General features: G+C 30.8%; 3 protein-coding genes across 3 annotated transcripts; 2 read left to right on the forward strand and 1 right to left on the reverse strand.

The window, feature by feature from the left end:
* Window positions 1-10,465: 10,465 nt before the first annotated feature.
* Window positions 10,466-12,160, forward strand: LOC124844334 (UDP-glycosyltransferase 79A6). Its single transcript, XM_047321249.2, has one exon. The coding sequence runs from the start codon at window positions 10,524-10,526 to the stop codon at window positions 12,042-12,044; it is 1,521 nt and encodes a 506-aa protein (XP_047177205.2). The 5' UTR covers window positions 10,466-10,523; the 3' UTR covers window positions 12,045-12,160.
* A 3,020-nt stretch (window positions 12,161-15,180) lies between these two features.
* LOC124844338 (wall-associated receptor kinase 5-like) lies at window positions 15,181-16,808 on the forward strand. The gene is given in 3 exon segments (XM_047321252.2): window positions 15,181-15,365; window positions 15,483-16,634; window positions 16,637-16,808. Coding segments are annotated over 2 exon segments (1,140 nt in total). The 5' UTR covers window positions 15,181-15,365; window positions 15,483-15,556; the 3' UTR covers window positions 16,699-16,808.
* A 1,468-nt stretch (window positions 16,809-18,276) lies between these two features.
* Window positions 18,277-19,290, reverse strand: LOC124844331 (ethylene-responsive transcription factor 5-like). The gene has a single exon (XM_047321245.2). It carries the CDS (start codon window positions 19,127-19,129, stop codon window positions 18,518-18,520), a length of 612 nt encoding a protein of 203 aa, XP_047177201.1. The 5' UTR covers window positions 19,130-19,290; the 3' UTR covers window positions 18,277-18,517.
* Between the last annotated feature and the right edge of the window lie 1,368 nt (window positions 19,291-20,658).

Consider the following 20,658-nt stretch of genomic DNA (forward strand, 5'->3'; position numbering starts at 1 on the left):
CATTGAATGATTCTACAAGTCCAAGTCATATGCTCTAGAAAAAAATAAAAAACAAAGTGTAAACCAAATTTTTCAATCACGCTTTCCTTTTCAAATGAACTAATTGCTTCGTTCACGAGTGCAAAGAAAAGTAAATGTGATTGGTTTTCATACATTGTAATGTGCTGGTTGGTTAATAAATGTGAATTTTAGTTTTGCTATTGTACATTGTGTCTTATATGTGTCAATGGTTAAGCTTGTCTTTCTTTATTATGGTTTTTATGTTAGGCAAACTTTTTAGAGAGATTTTTGGACATTTTATTTTTATTCAATTTTTAAAATATTTCTAGTATGAAATGATAGTCGAGTAGTGAGTAAAACTTAGTTCTCATTTGAGATTTAACACAAATGATTAAAAGCTTAATCATTTGTGTTAAATCTCAAATTGTCTTATGAGACAGTTTGGAAAAATTATTTTTCATAATTTGTGTGTGTTGAAGTTTATGGATAAATTTGTTAAATTTTTTGTTAAGATCATTTTATGTTGTTCTCCAAATGTATATTTGATTGTGATCATGAGTAATCACTTTCATTTTATGTATTTTGGACACCAATACAAAATGCTATTGAAAATTTATCATGTTAGACTTCTTTATATACATTAATTTAGCAAATTATCAATTTTTTTTAAATAGGTAGAGTCTAACATTGTGATGAGAGCTAACAATTTGATATTGATGGAGTTTCTTACGAATATAATATGGATTGAACCTGGATGAATGACTAACTGATATATAGAAAAGCCTCTTCGATATCTTTAAAATATCATTGCATCACTTTTCTTATTCGGTTCTATGTCTAACCAATATAGAAAATGTTATATTTTATTACCATTTTGTTACTGTCCAACTTTCTATAACGGTCTAGCAACTTTTTATATTGATCTAGTTTTAATCGATATAAAAAGTCTTATGATATTTATAGATATGCCACTGTGCTATTTTTTAATATTGGATGAATTATAACTAGTATAAAAAAAGATAATAAAAGGTATTTTTTGCACTAGTGTACTTTTGAATTTTTTATCACGATTTGGAAAACTGGTGACCAATATGGATAGAGAAATATTACTCTGTATCACTATTTTTAGGTGATAATAAGTACCTATAATAACGTAATAATTAAATATATATTGAGTTTATGATTTTAGGATATTAATTTTTAAAGAAAAATTAAGAATGACAATGCATTAGATTGACTATGAATAATGTTTGTGTTACTCGTTCGTAATAGAAAATTTGACCTATTATAACCTTATCGTCATATATCGGTTTAAAAAATATTTATAAGTATTTTAAAATTTGTAAGTATTTATAATCATTCATGTATATTTTTAAAAAATAATATATATTTTAAAAATAAAATCTAAAAATATTATAAAAATTATAATTTTAATTTTTTATAAATAATAAATATCTACAAATATATATAATATGATACTTACATCTTACCTCTTTATTTATAAAGGATATTCAATTCTTCAGTATCCATTACTAAAAAATGGTTGTTTAAAGTATGTAGTTATTATACCTAACGAATTTTATATGTAAATATCCATCATTGTGTGGATAGGTTTACTATCTAAAGAGAATGGTGTGGATAGAATGAAGGCCCCTCCATCTTAATAATTAAATAATAAATGACGTTCATGTGAGTAGGTTCCATCCTTTTGTTTTTGCAATCATTATTATAGAGTAGGTTGATGTACCTTGTGTTTTCCCCTTCTAATGTCTCCCACTCCTCCTTATCACACCCAACCCAAAACCAAACTTTCAACAACCACCAACAAAACCAGTTCAAACTCTTAAAATACTGTTTGATGTTTTAACGTACGGTGTTCTTCAATACCATGTTGTTAGGCCCTTGGATTTTGATAAGAGAGTTGCTTCCTACACCATCATCTACTGCTTTCTTTATCTCCCTATTCTTCTTTTACCTTTAGTAATATTTAATTATTGAAGTTAATTTTCACCATCATCCATCCATTTTATTAATAAAATATTAATGATCTTATATATGAATGCATCCCACACTTCACCACTTCCACACGAAACGTATCTCCACATTCGTAGAAGGATGTCTAGATTTTCCATATCTGTCCAGCTTTCCATGCTTTCTTTCCAACATTAACACAGTATAAAAACACATTTGCATATACCAATTCTCTTTTTCCCACCTATGAGACTCCCTTTTACCTACCACTACAATTTATATACTAATAAGGCTTCTACAGTACATCCTAATAAAATAAAAAGGCAACCTTCTTAAATACACACACTCTTGCACCTCACGTAGACTTTCCATGCACTCTCATCTTCTTTCTTCTCCCAATTAATGTTCACATAACAATAACTCCCTCACCAACCACAACATAACATCATCCAATTATCCAACTTACTTCTTTTCTTACTCTTCCCTTTGCATATGGTATACTGCATGACCCAATAAACTCTCCCCCATCCTTCTTCTCTTCAACCATTCAAATTTATAAGCCTACTAAAATCTAACCTATGCATTTTATGAACCCTTCTTCCATTCTCTCGACGCACACTCATACATACCTACACAACCACACTTTCTTTTCTATAGCCGTGGACCCCAACTCCATCACCTGCAACTAATAAATGTACAAAAATTAACAGACTAAATATAATTAAATTAATAACTTAAAAAATAAGAAAAGGAATCGGATGTCGACTCCATTAACGAATATTTATATCAGTTGAGGCCTTCGCGTACCAAAAATCATAGAGCACATATCATACAATTCAAAACACCGACAACACATATCATATAATCAATTACAACAGAAAAACAAAGAAGCATTAACCTCTTAGAAACCAAACATATCATACAATCAATTACAACAGAAGAACAAAGAAGCATTAACTTCTTAGAAACCAAACGAGAATGAGAGAAAGGGAGAGTGGGCTGGGACTGCAAAGAAATAACGAAAGGGAGAGGAGGGTTGCAGAGAAAGTGATAGAAACAAAGAAAGGGAAAAATGGGGATAGGGGGTTGCAGAGAAAGAGAGAAAGAAAAGGAAAGTGGGGGGTGGGGTTGCAGAGAAAAAGAGAAAGAAAGTGAAAATGAGAAATGGGGAAGGAATTAGAATTTTAACGTTAAAAGTTAAAAAGATAAATAGTAAATGTAAAAAAAAAAGGGTAATTTTAAAATAATTAAAAAATTAGGAAGGTGGAAAGAGTTATTTAGGGTGGTGAAGGAGGAACTCTCTTTTGATAACTACAGTTTTATCTACATTATCATTACCTTTTAGGGTGTTACTCCCTTCACCCCCACATGTCTCTTCCTCCACCTCCCCAATTTTCTAAAATGCCAATTATATCCTTCTAAAATGACAATTATATCCTCAAAAGTTAAAATTTTTTATTTTTATTATTTTAATATTTTAATTTATTTAAAACTTCTGATTTACTTCCCTCTGCACCTCTTCCTCTCTTCCATTTTCGTTTACCTTTCTCTCTTCCGTTAAGCTTCTTCTCCACCTATAACAAATTCATATTTTAACAAAATTATTACGTTTAAAAACTAACCATATATAACATTTAAAATTATAAATTTAAATATAAATTACTGTAAATAAAATAAACAAATAAAATAAAAACGAAACGTAAAAGGAACACTGCCTCTGGACAGATGACATCCTTCAACGGATGTCAACATCCGTTGAAGGCAAAACGGATGTCGACATCCGTTTTGCCTTAAACGGATGTCGACATCCGTTTTGCCTTCAACGGATGTTGACATCCGTTTTGCCTTCAACGGATGTTGACATCCGTTGAAGGATGTCATCCGTCCAGAGGCAGTGTTCCTTTTACGTTTCGTTTTTATTTTACTACGTTTTGCGGCTCATGCAAGGATTATAGGCTTGGATATTAAAAGGATTATTGGAAGTATGGGAAGGATTTAGGGTTTAGGATTATTGGAAGGATTATGACTACGTACCTGGAGAGGAACCACGACAAGGACACTACACCATAAACGCACTGCACCACGTACTGCACCGAGAACAAGAAGAAGATTGTTTGATAATTCTTTTCACGATCACCAAGCTTTGTAGAAAAATATTTTACTCATATAAGAAACTACGTAGGTTATCAGTGAAATATGTTATAAATGAATAAAATTAAAAAACAACAATTTTAAAAATAAAATTTTACTGAGGGGCAAAATAGTAAAAGAAAGGTGGAGGAAGGGGCAAAATAGTAAAGGGGAGGTGGAGGAAGAGATGTGTGGGGGTGGAGGGAGCAACACCCTACCTTTTATAGATATTAGTCATACTAAAAGCCCATATATTGTATTTTTGTATAAAACATTTACATGTATCAATTATTTTTTCACATATCGAAGCTGTTTCTCAATATCCAAATCCATCTTTTTTTTTTACACTACATTGTTACTAACTACACTCTATATTAGCGGAAAAATATTAAAATACTCATTGTACCACGTCAGTGTTGTAGCTGTGCCATCACTGTAGTACCTCCATTCTCCCTTGCTTCAATGTTAGAAATTTCTGACACCCTATCCAATGTTTTTTCATCCCAATCATTTCAGATTTTATTTTTCGGAATTAACTAAATTAATTTTGGAAACATATTTTCAGAAGACACTCATTCCTCCTATTTGGAAAAAGTGTTTCCTGAATTGATTTAATAATTTTTGTAAAATAAAATCCAAAATAATGAGATGCGAGACAAAATTTAATAGGATGTAAAAGAAAGTTCCTTTGAATGGAAGAGCTCTTGCTAAAAAAGACCCCCTTTTTGTTCCAAAAAGGTCATTATCAAAAATATTTAATGTGTTTTAGAATACTCATTTAATAAACCTTATAAATTTAAGCAAACTGTACAAAAATTATAGGGGTGTATTTAGAAGTTATGGGGCGTGCAAGAACACAAAATCTTATAATCCTTCTTCAAGTCTCTTTGCAAAAGACAGAAAAAAGGCATTTCTTTCTCCATATCAATATTTTCATCCGTCACCGAAATTAGGAAAGACAACGAGTCATAGTGTTTATCCGTTATCTAATCTATAACAAAAACATTTATCAATTATATGTATAAATGTCTATTTAAAAAATATCTAAAAATTTCATCAATTATTTATTTAAATACCTATTTAAAAAATATCTACAGTTATTTTAAAATTCACAAATATCCAATGATACTCACAAATATTTTAAAAAAACATATTTTATAAATTTTTAAAATAAAATTTAAATAAAATTATTAAAAACATATATAATATAAATTAAATTAAAATTATATTTAATACAATAAAATATAAAATAATTTTAATTTTAATTAGATTTAATTTAATAAAATATAAATTAAATTTTAATTTTAATTTTTTGTAAATAACAAATATTTATAAATACAAATAATATAATACTTATACCCGATTTATTTATAAACAAATATTAAAATATCTATTATTTCTTATTTATAATAAATATTCACAAATATCAATTATTTATCATAAATTTTATCTATAAATATTTACATAAACATATATATTTGTCATCGTCAGAGGAAATGATCAATTTGTCTTTATCTTACGTGCTTAGTAATTCTTCCTACACTAGTGCATCCCCTTTGCAAGTTCGTGAACCAGGTTCGATTTCTTGGGGTGATTTTCTCCTTTGCAAGTGTAATTCCTCTTACGAGAATTTTGTCAAAGTCAACAATTCAGAATACAACATTATATTTCATAATGTAAAATATATTGATATTTAACATTTCATAGTCTCGTAATTTGAAACATCTCCCAATTACAAAATTTGAAACTGAAACCGTAAATCCTAAATATTACACGGTAAAATTGGAATTTTCAGACCTACGGAGGTGCATATTTAAATTATGGAAGTGCAGAATTAAAATATTTAACAGTCCAGGCCCAATTAAAATATGAACCAATAAATAAAGAGAGAAATTCAACAAATTAAATTTGCATTATTTTATTTTTCACATTTTTACCCTCTTTTACATTTTAAAAATCAATTTTTGAAATGAAAAAAAAAATCAGAAATTAATTGTCAGAACAAAGAAGAACGTGAACGAGAAAAAGTGTAAAAAAACAATTCCTTTGAAATTTTCGGTAGTAGTCAATTTTCGCTTGGAGAATAATTTTATTTTAATTTTTTCTATATTTTGCTTCATCTTTTAATATAAATAGAAGTGAAAATAATATAAAAATAAATAAATATAGGATTTATTTTGAATAGTTTCTTATAAAATTAACTTGACATGAAATATATGTTTATAATTTTTATAATAAAATCAAATTCAGAAGTTTAGAAGAACTAAAAATGTTGTCCAATTGATCAACTTTCCAATGACATATTCGTAGGTTCACGTCCAAACAAAGATATCCATCACACCAAATCCACCCGAGACCAAGAGTCCTAGGTTCAGAAAGCCAACATGACTGTAGAAACCAAAACAGGATTGAAAATTGTTGACAACCAAACTAAGATGCAAGGAAAAACTAAGATTTAAAGGAAAAGCTTACAAAATTTATTAACATAAGAAGAATTATATAAGTCTTTTACAAGTAAATCCAGAAACATAAATTACTTTAAACAAGCCTAGAAACATAAAAGATGTAAACAAGCCTTAAAACATAAAAGATGTAAACCAGCCTTAAAACATAAAAGATGTAAACAAGCCTTAAAACATAGAGCCACTAGATGCAAGACTTTATTAATACAAACAAAACAAATTTAACTTATCCTAACATATCCTTTCCTAAATTTGATTATGATATAATCTATTTAAATTAGAAACCTTGCAAATTCTTAGTAATTCTCTTAGTTTCATGTATCTAGTTTGAGTGATTTGGTCATTATGTCTCCTACTTGATCAAAAAAATTATAATATACTAGTTTCACCTTATCATCATTATTGAGATTGCATAAGAAACAAAATGGGATATCAATATGTTTACTTCGCCCATGAAAAAGTTGATTATTTGACAATTTAATGTTGGAACTATTGTCGCAATAGATTGTAATACCTTTATCTTTGGTCTGACTAAGTTTGTCAATAGTTCTTCTTAATCAAATGCCTTCTTCTTAACCAAATGCCTTGAGTTGCACAATAAGTTGTTATATATTCTGCTTCTATGGTTGACAATGTGACCATCGGTTACTTTTTGAAACTTCAATGTGTAGCTCCACCACTCAAAAAGAACATGTAACCGGATGTATTTTTACAGTCCTCTCCAAATCTCATGTGTAGTCATTGTTTGTGTAAGCTAGCAGTTCCAATTCACTTTTGAATTTATAAAGAGTTTCAACTTTCATTGGTCCTTTAACATATCTCCAATTTCTCTTTACAATATGTTTATGAAATTATGTAGGATCAGCCATGAACCTGCTTGCTAAACATATTACATACATCTAAGTATGGTCTTGTAACCAACCATCTACTTGTATTTTGTTGCATCAACCCTCATTCCATCATTGTCTTTTGTGGGCTTTGTTCCATTCTTATACCAAATCTTTCAAGGACTTTTCTAGTAAATTTTCTTTGATAAATGTAAATCCCTTCATTGGACTGCAACACTTTTATTTCTAAGGTCACTCATCATATCAAACTAACACTTCATTGACTCTTTAAAGTGAATCGTCATTTTCTCACACTTTCTAGTAAAAAATAGATCATTCACATACAAAATAATAATAAATAACTAACCTTCTTTGGTTTTTAGGAACAAGACATGTTCAAAGTCACACTTCTCAAAGCCTCCATTGAGAAAATGGCCTTCTATCTTGTTATACCATGTCCTTGGAGCTTGTTTGATCCCAAATAGCGCTTTCTTGAGTTTATAAAATTTCTCATCCTCCCCTACCTTCACAAAATCAGGTGGTTGCTCTACATATACTGATTCACTCAAATCTCTATACAAAAACACATTTTTCACATCAAGTTGGTATATGGGCCAATTATTTTGAGCTACAAGTGCAATGATGGCGCGAATGGTATCCCACTTTGCCACATGTGCATAAACTTCATTGTAATTAATACCAAATTGTTGTGCATACCTCCTTACTACCAATTGGGCTTTACACTTGTCTATTCAACTTTGTTTTAAACACTCATTTGACCTCAATCTTTCTCATTCCAACAAGTAGATTTGTTAGCTCTCATGTTTGATTTCTTTCTATTGCATCAATCTTTGCCTCCATTTTACTCCTCCACTTGGAATGTCTTGTAACTTCATCAAAATCTACTAGAGTTGTATTATTCATGAACATCAGCATATTTTGCATTTCATCTTCAGGTTCCGAAAGATCTTCAGACAACCAAAAATTATGAAGTGATCAATTGTTGATTTAATGTCTCTCTACTTCTCCTTTAGTGTGACTCCTTTTGACAACAATAATAGGACTCATATTTAACACATAATTTGATTAGTATGTTGTTTTTAGTTTTGTAAGGTTGGGTTAGACTTAAAATTCAGATCTTAACAGAATCCATCTTGAAGAAAGCTAATATTATTCCTAAATCGAGGAAAGATAGTCATCCAGACTCTAGCAATGACATAGGATGGAACGGTGGAAAACACATGAGTTGTCTGAAAGAAACTTTTAAGGTAATAATAGTTTTTTTCTTATATTATTCAACTAGGCACTTGGTGTTGTGCCAAATGGAAAATTAGGAAGGACGTGGTAAATTTTATTCAATGGCATGATTTTAAAGATTTTTCAGATTGAGATCCTATTATGTAATTTGCAAACAAAATTGAATGAAAGTATCGTATTTTGTCTTTTTTTTTTCATGGCATATGTGCATATGGAATCTATTTTGTAGTTCACATGTCATGTTTGAGTGTGATTTGAATGAGATTTTATCTTGCGAGTGAGATGGGTAATTAAAGTGGGTGGAAGGGTATGTCCTTTCGAAAGTAGTATTAAGATGTCCTTTTGAAAGTTTTCCCATTTGGATTCCCAAGTTGGCCAGCCAGTTAATTTCAAGTAAAAGTCTTGGTTTTGTGATAGAAAGAAAAGTTTCATGTGTTATTCACCTCCTTTGTCAAAGAGCAATTCAACTTCACGTGTTATTCATTTTAAATTGTATATTTTTAAAAAAGAAGAAAGTAAAGAATAGAGGGAGAAGAGTAAGATAAAGAAAAAGATGGTGAGTGGAGATGAGGGTAGTAAAGAAAGAAGAAACTGATAAGGAGAGGGAAGGATACAGTGAAAGAGAAAAAGAAAATATAAAAATAAATAAATTATTTTACAATGTAAAAATAAAAATATACGAAAATACAGAACGAATGTACCTTCTAAACAATTTCATTGCTTGAACTATGTGATATGAAGATCCACTTGAATAAAAAAAATTATCATTGAATATTATATATAAATAGAATTTTTTTTTTATTATAAGTGTAGTAGTCGGTGAAAACATTTGATACATTTTAATGCAAGAAGATGGAGAAGAATAAGATGACGAGTAAAAACTGAAAATTTTTGACGGGTGTGCGTGAATTTGGTGGTTGCCATTATTAAATTGGGTATGAGACGCTTGGAACATAAGTTTATAACGTATAAACTTTAAACTTCTTTAAATACGGGAAAGATATAGACGAATTTTATTTCGAAACTAATAGTAAGAAATTTGTATCTATTATTCTTTCTTACAAAATTAACATGATAAAATATGCATTCATTTTTATATTGATTTTATTTTAATTAATGTCAAATTTTCTTAAAGAAAGTTTATATTTTTATATTTTTAATTTTATCATATTTTGAAATAATAAAAAAAAGTGTTGGTTTTGTTATTTGTAATGTTGATGCTGTCAAATGATTATAGTAAGTCTAACGAGTTCAACACACAAACCACTGTTGTGGTCAACGGTGGTGATAGGATTGTTGAAAAAAAACAGAATGCTATGAAAATAAAAAAAAACCACTGTACTTACTCTCTTTATGTATTACGTGAAAACTGATGAAGTAAATTTTGCCACGGTGATGACTTTAAATAGCCACACAAATGGGCCAAAGGATCACATGTTTATACAAAATAACACCTAACTATGAAATAATAACTCTCAGCAAATAATACTGACTCAAACAAATAAAAACAGTTACTAAACTATTATCAAAGACTAAAAAACGAAAAATAAAGAATGCTGTGACAAACTTTAATACACAGCAGTAATCAAATGCACCAGAAATCCCAATTTTAATCTCTTTAATTTTAAGTTTATCTAACAAGGATTGCATGGACCTCAGTTTTGGCATTAACAAATTGTAGATTTCATGTCCAATTATTTCTAATTTTTCTACCTTTTTATTTTAATTTGAAAGCATGATAATACATTGAATAGTATATTTTATATAAATTCTTATTCTCAATCGGTGAGAAGAGAAAAGGTAGAATTAGAAGTGAACTAACGGTTGCGGATGAGGATAGCCTAATAGTAAACGTTTGCAGAATTATTAGAACCACATGTTTCAACTACCCATGGGGTGGATCCTCAAACCAAACATAGCAGAGTCATCAATAAATATACCAAATCAAGCATGTAACAGCTATAACCTCATCAATTTACTCAGTACCAGTGAAGAACACAACACAAACATGTCTACTCAATTTGTCAACCACGACCACCTTCATGTTGTCATGTTCCCATTTCTTGCATTTGGTCACATAAGCCCTTTTGTTCAGTTATCCAACAAGTTATTCTCTCATGGTGTTCGTATCACTTTCTTGTCAGCTGAGTCCAACATTTCCAGAATCAGATCAACCCTTAATCTCGATCCAGCCATCAATATTATCTCACTGCAGTTTCCAAATGGGGTAAGCAGCACTGCTGATTTGCCTCCTCACTTGGCTGCAAATCTTGTACATGCCATCGACCTTACTCAGCCTCAGGTGAAGTCTCTTCTGTTGGAACTCAAACCCCACTACATTTTCTTCGACTTTGCACAACACTGGCTCCCAAAAATCGCTTCTGAACTCGGCATCAAATCCGTTCATTTCTCTGTCTACTCTGCCATTTCTGATTCTTACATTACCGTGCCTTCCAGATTCTCCAATGTCGAGGGAAGAAACATCACTTTTGAGGATCTTAAAACCCCTCCACCTGGGTATCCTCAAAACTCCGATGTTTCCCTCAAGGCCTTTGAGGCCATGGACTTCATGTTCCTCTTTAACAGGTTTGGTGAGAACCTCACTGGTTATGAGCGAGTCTTGCAAAGCCTTGGTGAGTGTTCCTTCATAGTGTTTAAAACTTGCAAGGAATTTGAAGGTCCCTATTTAGAGTACATAGAAAAGCAATTTAGAAAACCAGTTTTGCTATGTGGTCCACTTGTCCCTGAGCCATCAAGGGATGTGCTTGAGGAAAGGTGGTCCAAATGGTTAGACACTTTCCCCGCCAAATCTGTCATATTATGCTCATTTGGTAGTGAGACTTTTCTGAATGATGATCAGATCAAAGAACTAGCCAGTGGATTGGAACTCAGCGGCTTACCTTTCATTTTGGTTCTAAATTTCCCATCTGATCTTTCTGCTGAATCTGAGTTGAAGAGAACACTGCCAAAAGGGTTCTTGGAAAGAGTGAAGGATAGGGGAGTGGTGCACACTGGTTGGTTTCAGCAGCAACTTGTGCTGAAACACTCTAGTGTTGGCTGCTATGTATGTCATGCAGGGTTCAGTTCTGTGATAGAAGCCATGGTGAATGAGTGTCAACTTGTGCTGTTGCCTTTCAAGGGTGATCAGTTTTTCAACTCCAAGCTTGTTGCCAAGGATTTGGAGGCAGGAGTAGAAGTAAATAGGAGGGAAGAAGATGGGTACTTTCACAAAGACGATGTACTAAAGGCATTGAAAACTATAATGTCAGAAGACGACAAAGAGCCGGGGAAACACATAAGAGAAAACCACATGAAATGGGGCAAGTTTTTATCTGATAAGGAAGTTCAGAACAAGTTCATCATAGATCTGCTTGTTCAGTTGAAGTCTATGGCTTAATCTAAGACTGAAAACAATCATTTGAAATCCTCAGATTTTCATGTATCCAATCTATTATCTGTATCAGTATGTCATTCTTATGGTTTTTCTTTATGTAGGTTTGAATTTTTGTTTTCTGTGCCAACTGCAAATAAATATGATTTGGAAAATGGGTGACCAGTACTGTTAATACATTAAATTCACTCTTTTGTCACCTTTTTTTAGGTGATAGTAATCATAGTTAATAAAGAAAAGTAGTAACTTTATGATGTTACGAAGAAAAGTAATAAGCTTATGATGTTAGGATATTGATTTTTAAATGTAGAATGGTGTGAATAGAATGGAGCCCACTTCCATGTTAGTAATTAAATAATAAATGAGATTCAGGTCTCTCGTGTTTTTCTCTCTAATTTCTCCTGCTCCTCACCAACCGAACCCAGATCCAAAGTTTCAACAACAACCAATAAAACCAGGTCAAACTCTGTTAGATGTTTTAATGTAGGGTGTTCTTCAATAGGGTGTTGTTAGAGCTCTTGGATGTTCCTAACTACAGTTTCCCTTTTATAGATATTAGTTATGCTAAAAAACTAATTTATTGCATTTTCGTATTAAAACATTTACATATATCAATTATTATTTTCACATATTTACAGGCTATTTGTGGATATCCAAATCAATCTTTTCTTTCTACACCCCATTATTACCAACTACACTCCATATTAACGGAAAAAGATTAAAATAATCTTTCTCACTGTATCACATGAGTGTTGTAGCTGTGCCATCACTTTAGTATCTCCATTCTCCATACAATATTTGAAAGGAAGAAAAGGGAGAGCTCGTTCTAGAAAAAGAAGAAGCTCTCTTTGTTCCAAAACGATCATCTAAAAAGTATTTAATATGTTTTTGAAAATTCATTCCACAAATTTTGTTTTGAAAGATGTTCTGAATTGTATGGAATATTCTAAATTACACCATTCATAATAATGCAAATTTATATTTTTATAGTACAATCCTTAATAAAAATTTGGAAGAAACTTCAAAATGAAAATTATATTTTGAATTTTACAATTTCTAATCTAAATTTACATTTTAAATTATACAGTTTGTAATGTAAATTTATATTTTGAATTGTATAATCTGTAATATAAAATTGAAAAACAATTATAAATGCAAATTAAATTTCAGATGATACAATTTTAATGTAAATTTATTCTAAATTATATAATCCGTGTAAATTTGGAAGACAAATAAATGCAAATTACTTACAAATTGAATAATCAATCATGTAAATTTACATTTTAGATTATACAATACATAATATAAATTTTAAAAAAACCTAAAATATAAATTATATTTTGAATTATACAATTAGTAAGATAAATTTACATTCTCAATTATAAAATTTATAATGTAAATTTATATTCAAATTCTACCATCTGTAATGTAAATTTAGAAATCAGCAGGATGCGGTGCAAGGTTTTCAACAAACATAACCAAGTCATTTCAATAAGACTACGAGGTTTAAGAAAAAAAAATGGGGTGCAGGAAAACATTTCCCGTGAAAACTACTATTTAACAGTCCAAGCCCAATTGAATATGAACCAATAAACAAACAGAAAAATTCAACAATTAAATTTGTATAATATTATTTTTCACATTTCTACCTTCTTCAAATTTTAAAAATCAGTGTTTGAAATGAAAAATAATTCGATACAAATTTTCCATAGTAGTCAATTTTTGCGTGTAGAATAATCTATTTTTCTATATTTTTCTTATTTTTTAAAGATTGTGAAGATAATATAAAGCAAAATAAATATAGAATTTATTTTGAGTTGTTTCTCATAAAACTAATTTCACATGAAGGATATGTTCATAATTTTCAGAAATACTAAAATCAAATTCAGAAATTTAGGAGAACTAAAAATATCTTGTATCTTTAACATAATAGAACTATACCTCACCTTTTTAATACTGTCCTCAAAGTAAGGAACTAAATTATATCATTCACTTAATTTCTCAATTAAGACACCAAATTCATATAAAAAATCAAACTGTCAATATATATCACAAATATTTTGTAGTTGCTATCACATTTTAACTTTACAAATGTGTAAAAAAAATTATACTTTAATACAAATAAATTTCTTATATTCATTTTTTTATTTTATATATATTTTTAAAAAAAATACAAAAAATTATTTATTTTTATGATTATTTTATTTGTATATTATGTGTCAAATAAATATAAAAATATATCGTTCATTACTCATGTGTAAAATTTGAAGATTAAAAATATATTATAGGATGACTTAGTTGGTAAGGGGAAGGGAAGGTGGGAGAAAGTTGTACATTCAACTCTTTTCACTCACAATTTAGAGAGATTTAAGATTGATTTAGTGGATTTGAAAGAGAATATGAGAATGTTGTTTTTAATTTCTTCACTCACAAATACTAACAACTAATATTGTCAATAAAAAAATACAAGTTTATTTTATTTCTGGTTAGTAAAGCTTTCAATCTGTGGACTTTTTAAAGAATGATATATATGTTATTTCATTCATTAACTACTTTTATAGGAAATTATGGGTTTACTTTGTGAAAAGAAGGATTGAAGTGTTGAAAATATTTGAAAAATAAAGTGATGATGGAACAAAATAGTGGCTATACAAAGTTATGAGAACTAATGACCAACGTTTCATAGAATTTCAAAACCTTTGCGAAAGATAAGGAACTGAGCATTAAGTTACTCTTCCACGTGTATATACCAACATAATGAAATTACACTAAGAACTTAATTATATGTGGAATGATAAAAGACAAGGAATGATCTTAGTATTTGTGGAATGAAGCTATGTCAATCGCTAACTATATTCTGAATAAATGTGACACTACTTTCATTCTGTATAAATAACATGCAATAGGATGTATATAAATATATTTTTGTATTTTTCATGTAAAAGTTACTCTGTTTAAGTCTTTATCATAACTTAGTAAAGAAAACACATTTTTTTTTCTTGATGCTTCATTTTGGCGAATGATTAGTCCTATTTTAATGTTGCTCTGTGATCTTCGTTGCATTCCTTGCTATATATATATGATATAGAAAGCCTAGATGAAACGAAAAATGAAATCGAAAGTGCATTTTGTTTGGGTCAGATAAGGATGAATGCGCTTTGAACAGCAATCCATGCATCCACAAGAAAACCTGCAAAAACGCCCCTGGAGAAGGTTTGAAGTGCTCATGTCCAAAGGGCCACGAAGGAGATGGATTGAGAAATGGCCAAGGCTGCAGACCCAAAAGAGACAAAAACACAGGGAATCTTATTCTTATAATTGGATTGAGTAAGTAAAAAACTTGTACATTCATTCACACACAATGTTTCTTACTTTCTAGTTTATATTGTTGGAAGTCAAATTAAGTAGCTGAAAACAAAAGAGTAATGTAACTGTTGTTCACAGGTTTGAGCTTAAGTCTATTGGCAGTGGTTGTGGGATGCCTAAACATATACCCCCAATTCCGTGAAAGAAAGCTCATGAAAATCAGAGAGAACTATTTTAAGAAAAATGGTGGCATGTTATTGCAAAGGCAGATTGATCTGGTCAATGGCTCAACCGAAAGAGCCACAATTTTCACTGCCGAGGAGCTCAAGAAAGCCACCGACAACTACGATGATGATAGAATCATAGGCAAAGGAGGACATGGAACGGTGTACAAAGGTATATTATCAAATGGCAGTGTTGTTGCCATCAAGAAGGCCATGGTTTCCAACCAAACCGAGATTGGCCAATTCATCAACGAAGTGGTCGTGCTTTCCCAAATCAACCATAGGAATGTCGTCAAACTACTAGGTTGCTGTCTGGAGACTGAGTTTCCTTTGCTTGTTTATGAGTTCATCACCAACGGTACCCTTTGTGAGCATCTACATTTCGAAGGTGAGGCATGTGGTGATAAACACAAACTTTCATGGACAACACGTTTGAGAATTGCAGCAGAGACAGCAGAATCTCTTGCATACTTGCATTCTTCTGTTTCCACACCCATCATACATAGAGATGTTAAAACAGCAAATATCCTTCTAGATGACAACCTCACAGCCAAAGTTTCTGACTTTGGTGCTTCAAAGCTTGTTCCTCTTGATCAAACTCAGTTAACAACGTTGGTGCAAGGAACCATGGGTTACCTTGACCCTGAGTACTTCCAAACAAGCCAACTAACCGAGAAGAGTGATGTTTACAGCTTTGGTGTTGTTCTTGCAGAACTATTGACAAGTAAGAAGGCACTTTCGTTCCTTAGGCCTCAGAGTCATAGGAATTTGTCCATGTATTTTGTTTCTGCAATGAATGAGGGTCGGTTGGATCAAATATTGGACAAGGAAATCGTGAGTGATGCAAGTGTTGAGTATGTGATAGAAGTTGCTAATCTAGCCAAAAGGTGTCTTAGGTTGCATGGAGAAGAAAGACCAAGCATGAAAGAAGTTGCTATGGAGTTGGAGGGAATAAGGATCATTGAAAAACATTCACTGGGAGGAGCAAAAGATGTTGCATCTCAGGAAGAGACAGAGAGCTTTCTCAGACCACGTTCTCATTTAAGTATTGATCATGGTGATGGTACTATAGCAGTACAATTTCTAGGTTGCATAACCAGATTTTGGAACCACTTGAAGATGGACGATGAACAACAAACGCAGATCGGGATAAGTTGTAAGATTTCAGATTCACTCAGTTGTAACCATACAGTCAATCAAATTAAAGATTAAAAATTATTCATCAAATAAAAATGTCACTGGTATTGGAAGTAGGATACATAACATCACTTAGTTTCATAAACGATGCAGTTAAACATATATAATATATTAGAAATTTTAATAGTTAGAACAACAAAATTTATTTAAGTTAGAGTTTGATTAAATATATGTTAGTTTTCCTTTATACAAAGTGGGTTTTGTTGGACATTTTACAAAGTATCTTTTAGGACTTACTCATCATCTCTTCGATAATTCATGAATTGAATTGGTGTGGTTGATTCCAACCTAATGGGCTTTAGAGAAACACGCTCAGCCCATTAGGAATGATAACTCGGCCGCAACTTATTTTAGCATCTTTTGTATTTTAGATTTGTATAATTTAAAATGTAATTTTTTCTATTTTAAAATATATAATTTAAAATAAAATTTTATGTTTTATTTTACATTATATAATCTAAAATATAATTATATTTTAAATTATTTAGTTCAAAACAATTTTTTTTATATTTGAGAATAAATTTATATCATAGTACAATCTAAAATATAAAATTTTATAAGGATGTGGATCAAAATCCTAACATTTTCTTCCTATATATTCTGGAATTTGGTTTTTGGAACACACAATAAACAATTCTGGAAAAAAAATTCATAAATCATTCGTCTCCTTCTTTTACGAATAAATATTTTTCGGAAGCTTTTGATGGGTGAGTGGTGAAATTTGAGTGGGTGCAGGAAGCTTTAACCGAAAAGTAATTTCCCAGTAGGTGGGCTGTAGTGGTTTACAGGCCCAAAAATAAAAGTGTAGCCATACAAGGCTGGATCTGATGAAAACACTGTCACACTTCCAAACTCTACATTTCTCAATCCTACCAAACATTCTCACACAACTTTTACTTCATGCAAGCTTACCAAAATTTCAATAGTGTACCTAGATGTTTATGTATCAATAATTCATATATATATATATATATATATATATATATATATATATATATATATATATATATATATATATATATATATATTTAACTATCATCCTTTAAACTCTATTTTCTTTGTTATTTTTCGACATATCTGCTGGAATTTTCCATTGTTTGTTGCTTAAGCCATGAACTTGCCTTTCTGTACAATCTATTTTTGCAAAGAAACCACCCTTTCGGTGAAGTTAGAGAAAATATTTGCACGAGCATTCATCTTTCTCTAATAGTGTGAAAGAGTAGAGATATTCCTTGTCCCATTCTTAAAATTTTCACCTTTTAGTTGAACTTATGTGATCATGCTTTATGGATTATCGTTTAACATCACATCAGGTAATGTAGTTTTTTTCAAAATCTCTGTTGAGATTGTAAAATCTTATATTACTTTCATATAAATAAAGATTCTCTAAAATATATATTCTAATTGATTTCTATGATTAGACAATTAGAAAAGACTAAATTATTGTGATTGGAAAGGAAAATATTTTGTTCAATTACAGTAATTGAAAAACTAACTATTAGAATCGGAAGTAAATCACTTTCAATATGGTCAGTGATTCTGAAATATATAAATCAAACTGAGGTGAGTGGTATAACACATTTTAGTTTTAGAGCCTTGTATGAACAAATATAACTAGGTTTCTTTGAGAAGTGTTGAATTCAACTTCACCCCATATGCTTCACTTAGCCATAACTGAAGGTTTTAGATAGAAACCTTTGCATTAACTTATTTAACTGACAAAAAAAACATGGTACTGAATGCTACACTGAGTTATTTTTCATGACATACATGAGTTGAAGTTGTGACAGTTGCAGTGCAGTCTCTTCTTCTCTTCCTGCCAGAAGTGTTGGGTTCTGGATGAGACCTTCCAGCCTCCAAGGGGAAATTCAATACAGCCTTTTGACCTCTCATTCTGAAGGCAGCACAATCATAAGCCTTAGCAGCATCAATTTCAGTGTCATACGTACCTAGCCACACCCTGCTTCCTTTTCTTTTGGGGTCACGGATTTCTGCAGCAAACTTCCCCCATGGTCTTCTCCTCACTCCTCTGTAACGCCTGGCCTCATAACAACATGTTACTTCCTTTTTCACTGGCAAAATTGGATCTGCCAAATCAGAATTCTTGAGTGGACTTGTAGCAATGGAGTTTTGGATATTATGATGAGAAGCGAGATCTGTCGGTTTTTTGTCTGCTTCAAAATCAAAGTATTCTAGAAACCTGCAGAAGTTGCTTTGTTCTGAAGAGTTTGAATCCAAATCAAGTTCTGATGAGGAGTCTTCAACTTTTACAGGGATGAGATTGGTGAGAAACGGGTCTGAAATATCTCCCAAGAGATATTGGCGCATCAGTTTCAGAGTTGAAATTTCTTCTTCTGTGGCCATCTTTAAGAAACAAGAACTGTTGAACAGGGTTCGTTTATTTGGGATGTATAAAAAGATAGAAACTATATATATATATACAGAGAGAGAGAGAGAGAGAGAGAGAGAGAGAGAGAGAGAAATCTGTCACTGAAAAAAGGGTCCCTATGGATACATCAGAATTGATTATCTAGTTAATGCGAGTGGAGACTTACACGGTTTTCACTCTGGAAGTACATAATCTTATCCAAATTAATGATCTTTCTATTTGGGTACACCCCACATTGAAGCAACAAAATTATTATTGGTTAGATGATCAACTTGGTCTTTGGCAGTTAGCAATACAGCTGGTTTGTACAAAGAGCAAATAAATCAAGTAAACCAATAGGAAGAAGAAACTTTACAACTTGTATGCAAAGAGTCAACAACATGTTTTTGGTTTGTTTCTTACTGATTTGTATACACTGGATTGCAAGCTAGAAAAAAGGCTGCTGTTTTAAATATATGATTCAACTTGTAACAAGACGATTAAGGACATTAATTTTGATATTTTAGACAAATCACATCAAAACGTTGAAGTATTGTCTTCGACGTATACTTTATACACTTGCTGTGGTTTAGCTAAAACCACCATAGCAGAAGATATCTTATAGGTATTATCTCTAAATCTACAGATATAATTTAGTTTTGTGCAAGTGTCCTGCAACTGTACCACAGTACCATAGACAAAAGTCAACAGCGTTTCCCAAAATCATTTTTTTCTGATTAAAAGAAAAGAAGTAAAGCAGGAATTTCACTTTTTGAACACAAGACTGACACTCTTCAACCATATCATCAATCTGATGTATGTTAAAGTGTAAAAGTATACTTACCTTGATTAACACAAGCACGCTCGTAAATCACTTGCATTCACAAGGATAATTACTGAATGATGTTATTGTTTTTCTTACGAATAGTAAAATGTGCAGACACGTGACTGAATTTGATTATTTAGCATAACTGGACTCTTGTAAGATGAGTACGCCTACTGAAGGGAATGATGCATCTATCTGTCTCTTCTAAAATAATTGGAGTTATCAAGCACTTCCATTCAAATTAGGTTCCTATTTTATGTTAGCAACTTTGTAAACTATTCTTATTTTTTATTTTGCAAAAATGATTCAATATTTACTTTCTATATGGGAGTTTCCCAATCTTTCTCACTCTCTTAGTTGCTTCTTTCTAGTTTTAGAGTTTATTTTAATCAATCATTGAAAATAAAAATGACCTTTTAATTTTAACTTAATTTTAAATTATAAAACTAAAATAAAAACTACTGATTATTTAATATAAATTAATATTATTCCTCACTTAATGCTATACATGAATTTTATTTATTTATTTAAGATGTATTAAAATGAGTGAAAAAAAACTAGGACTTTAAGCATCACCTTGTAAATTCTTATTATTAAAAAGGTATTTTTATCTAATACACAATTCATATGACTTTTTTTTTATTTCAAATTACAATAAACAAACAATAATAAATTAAGAATTTGTTCTTATCCATCAAA

Source organism: Vigna umbellata, chromosome 8 (assembly GCF_029865625.1).
Source record: "Vigna umbellata cultivar VRB3 chromosome 8, Vumbellata_1.0, whole genome shotgun sequence".
Lineage (NCBI taxonomy): Eukaryota > Viridiplantae > Streptophyta > Magnoliopsida > Fabales > Fabaceae > Vigna > Vigna umbellata.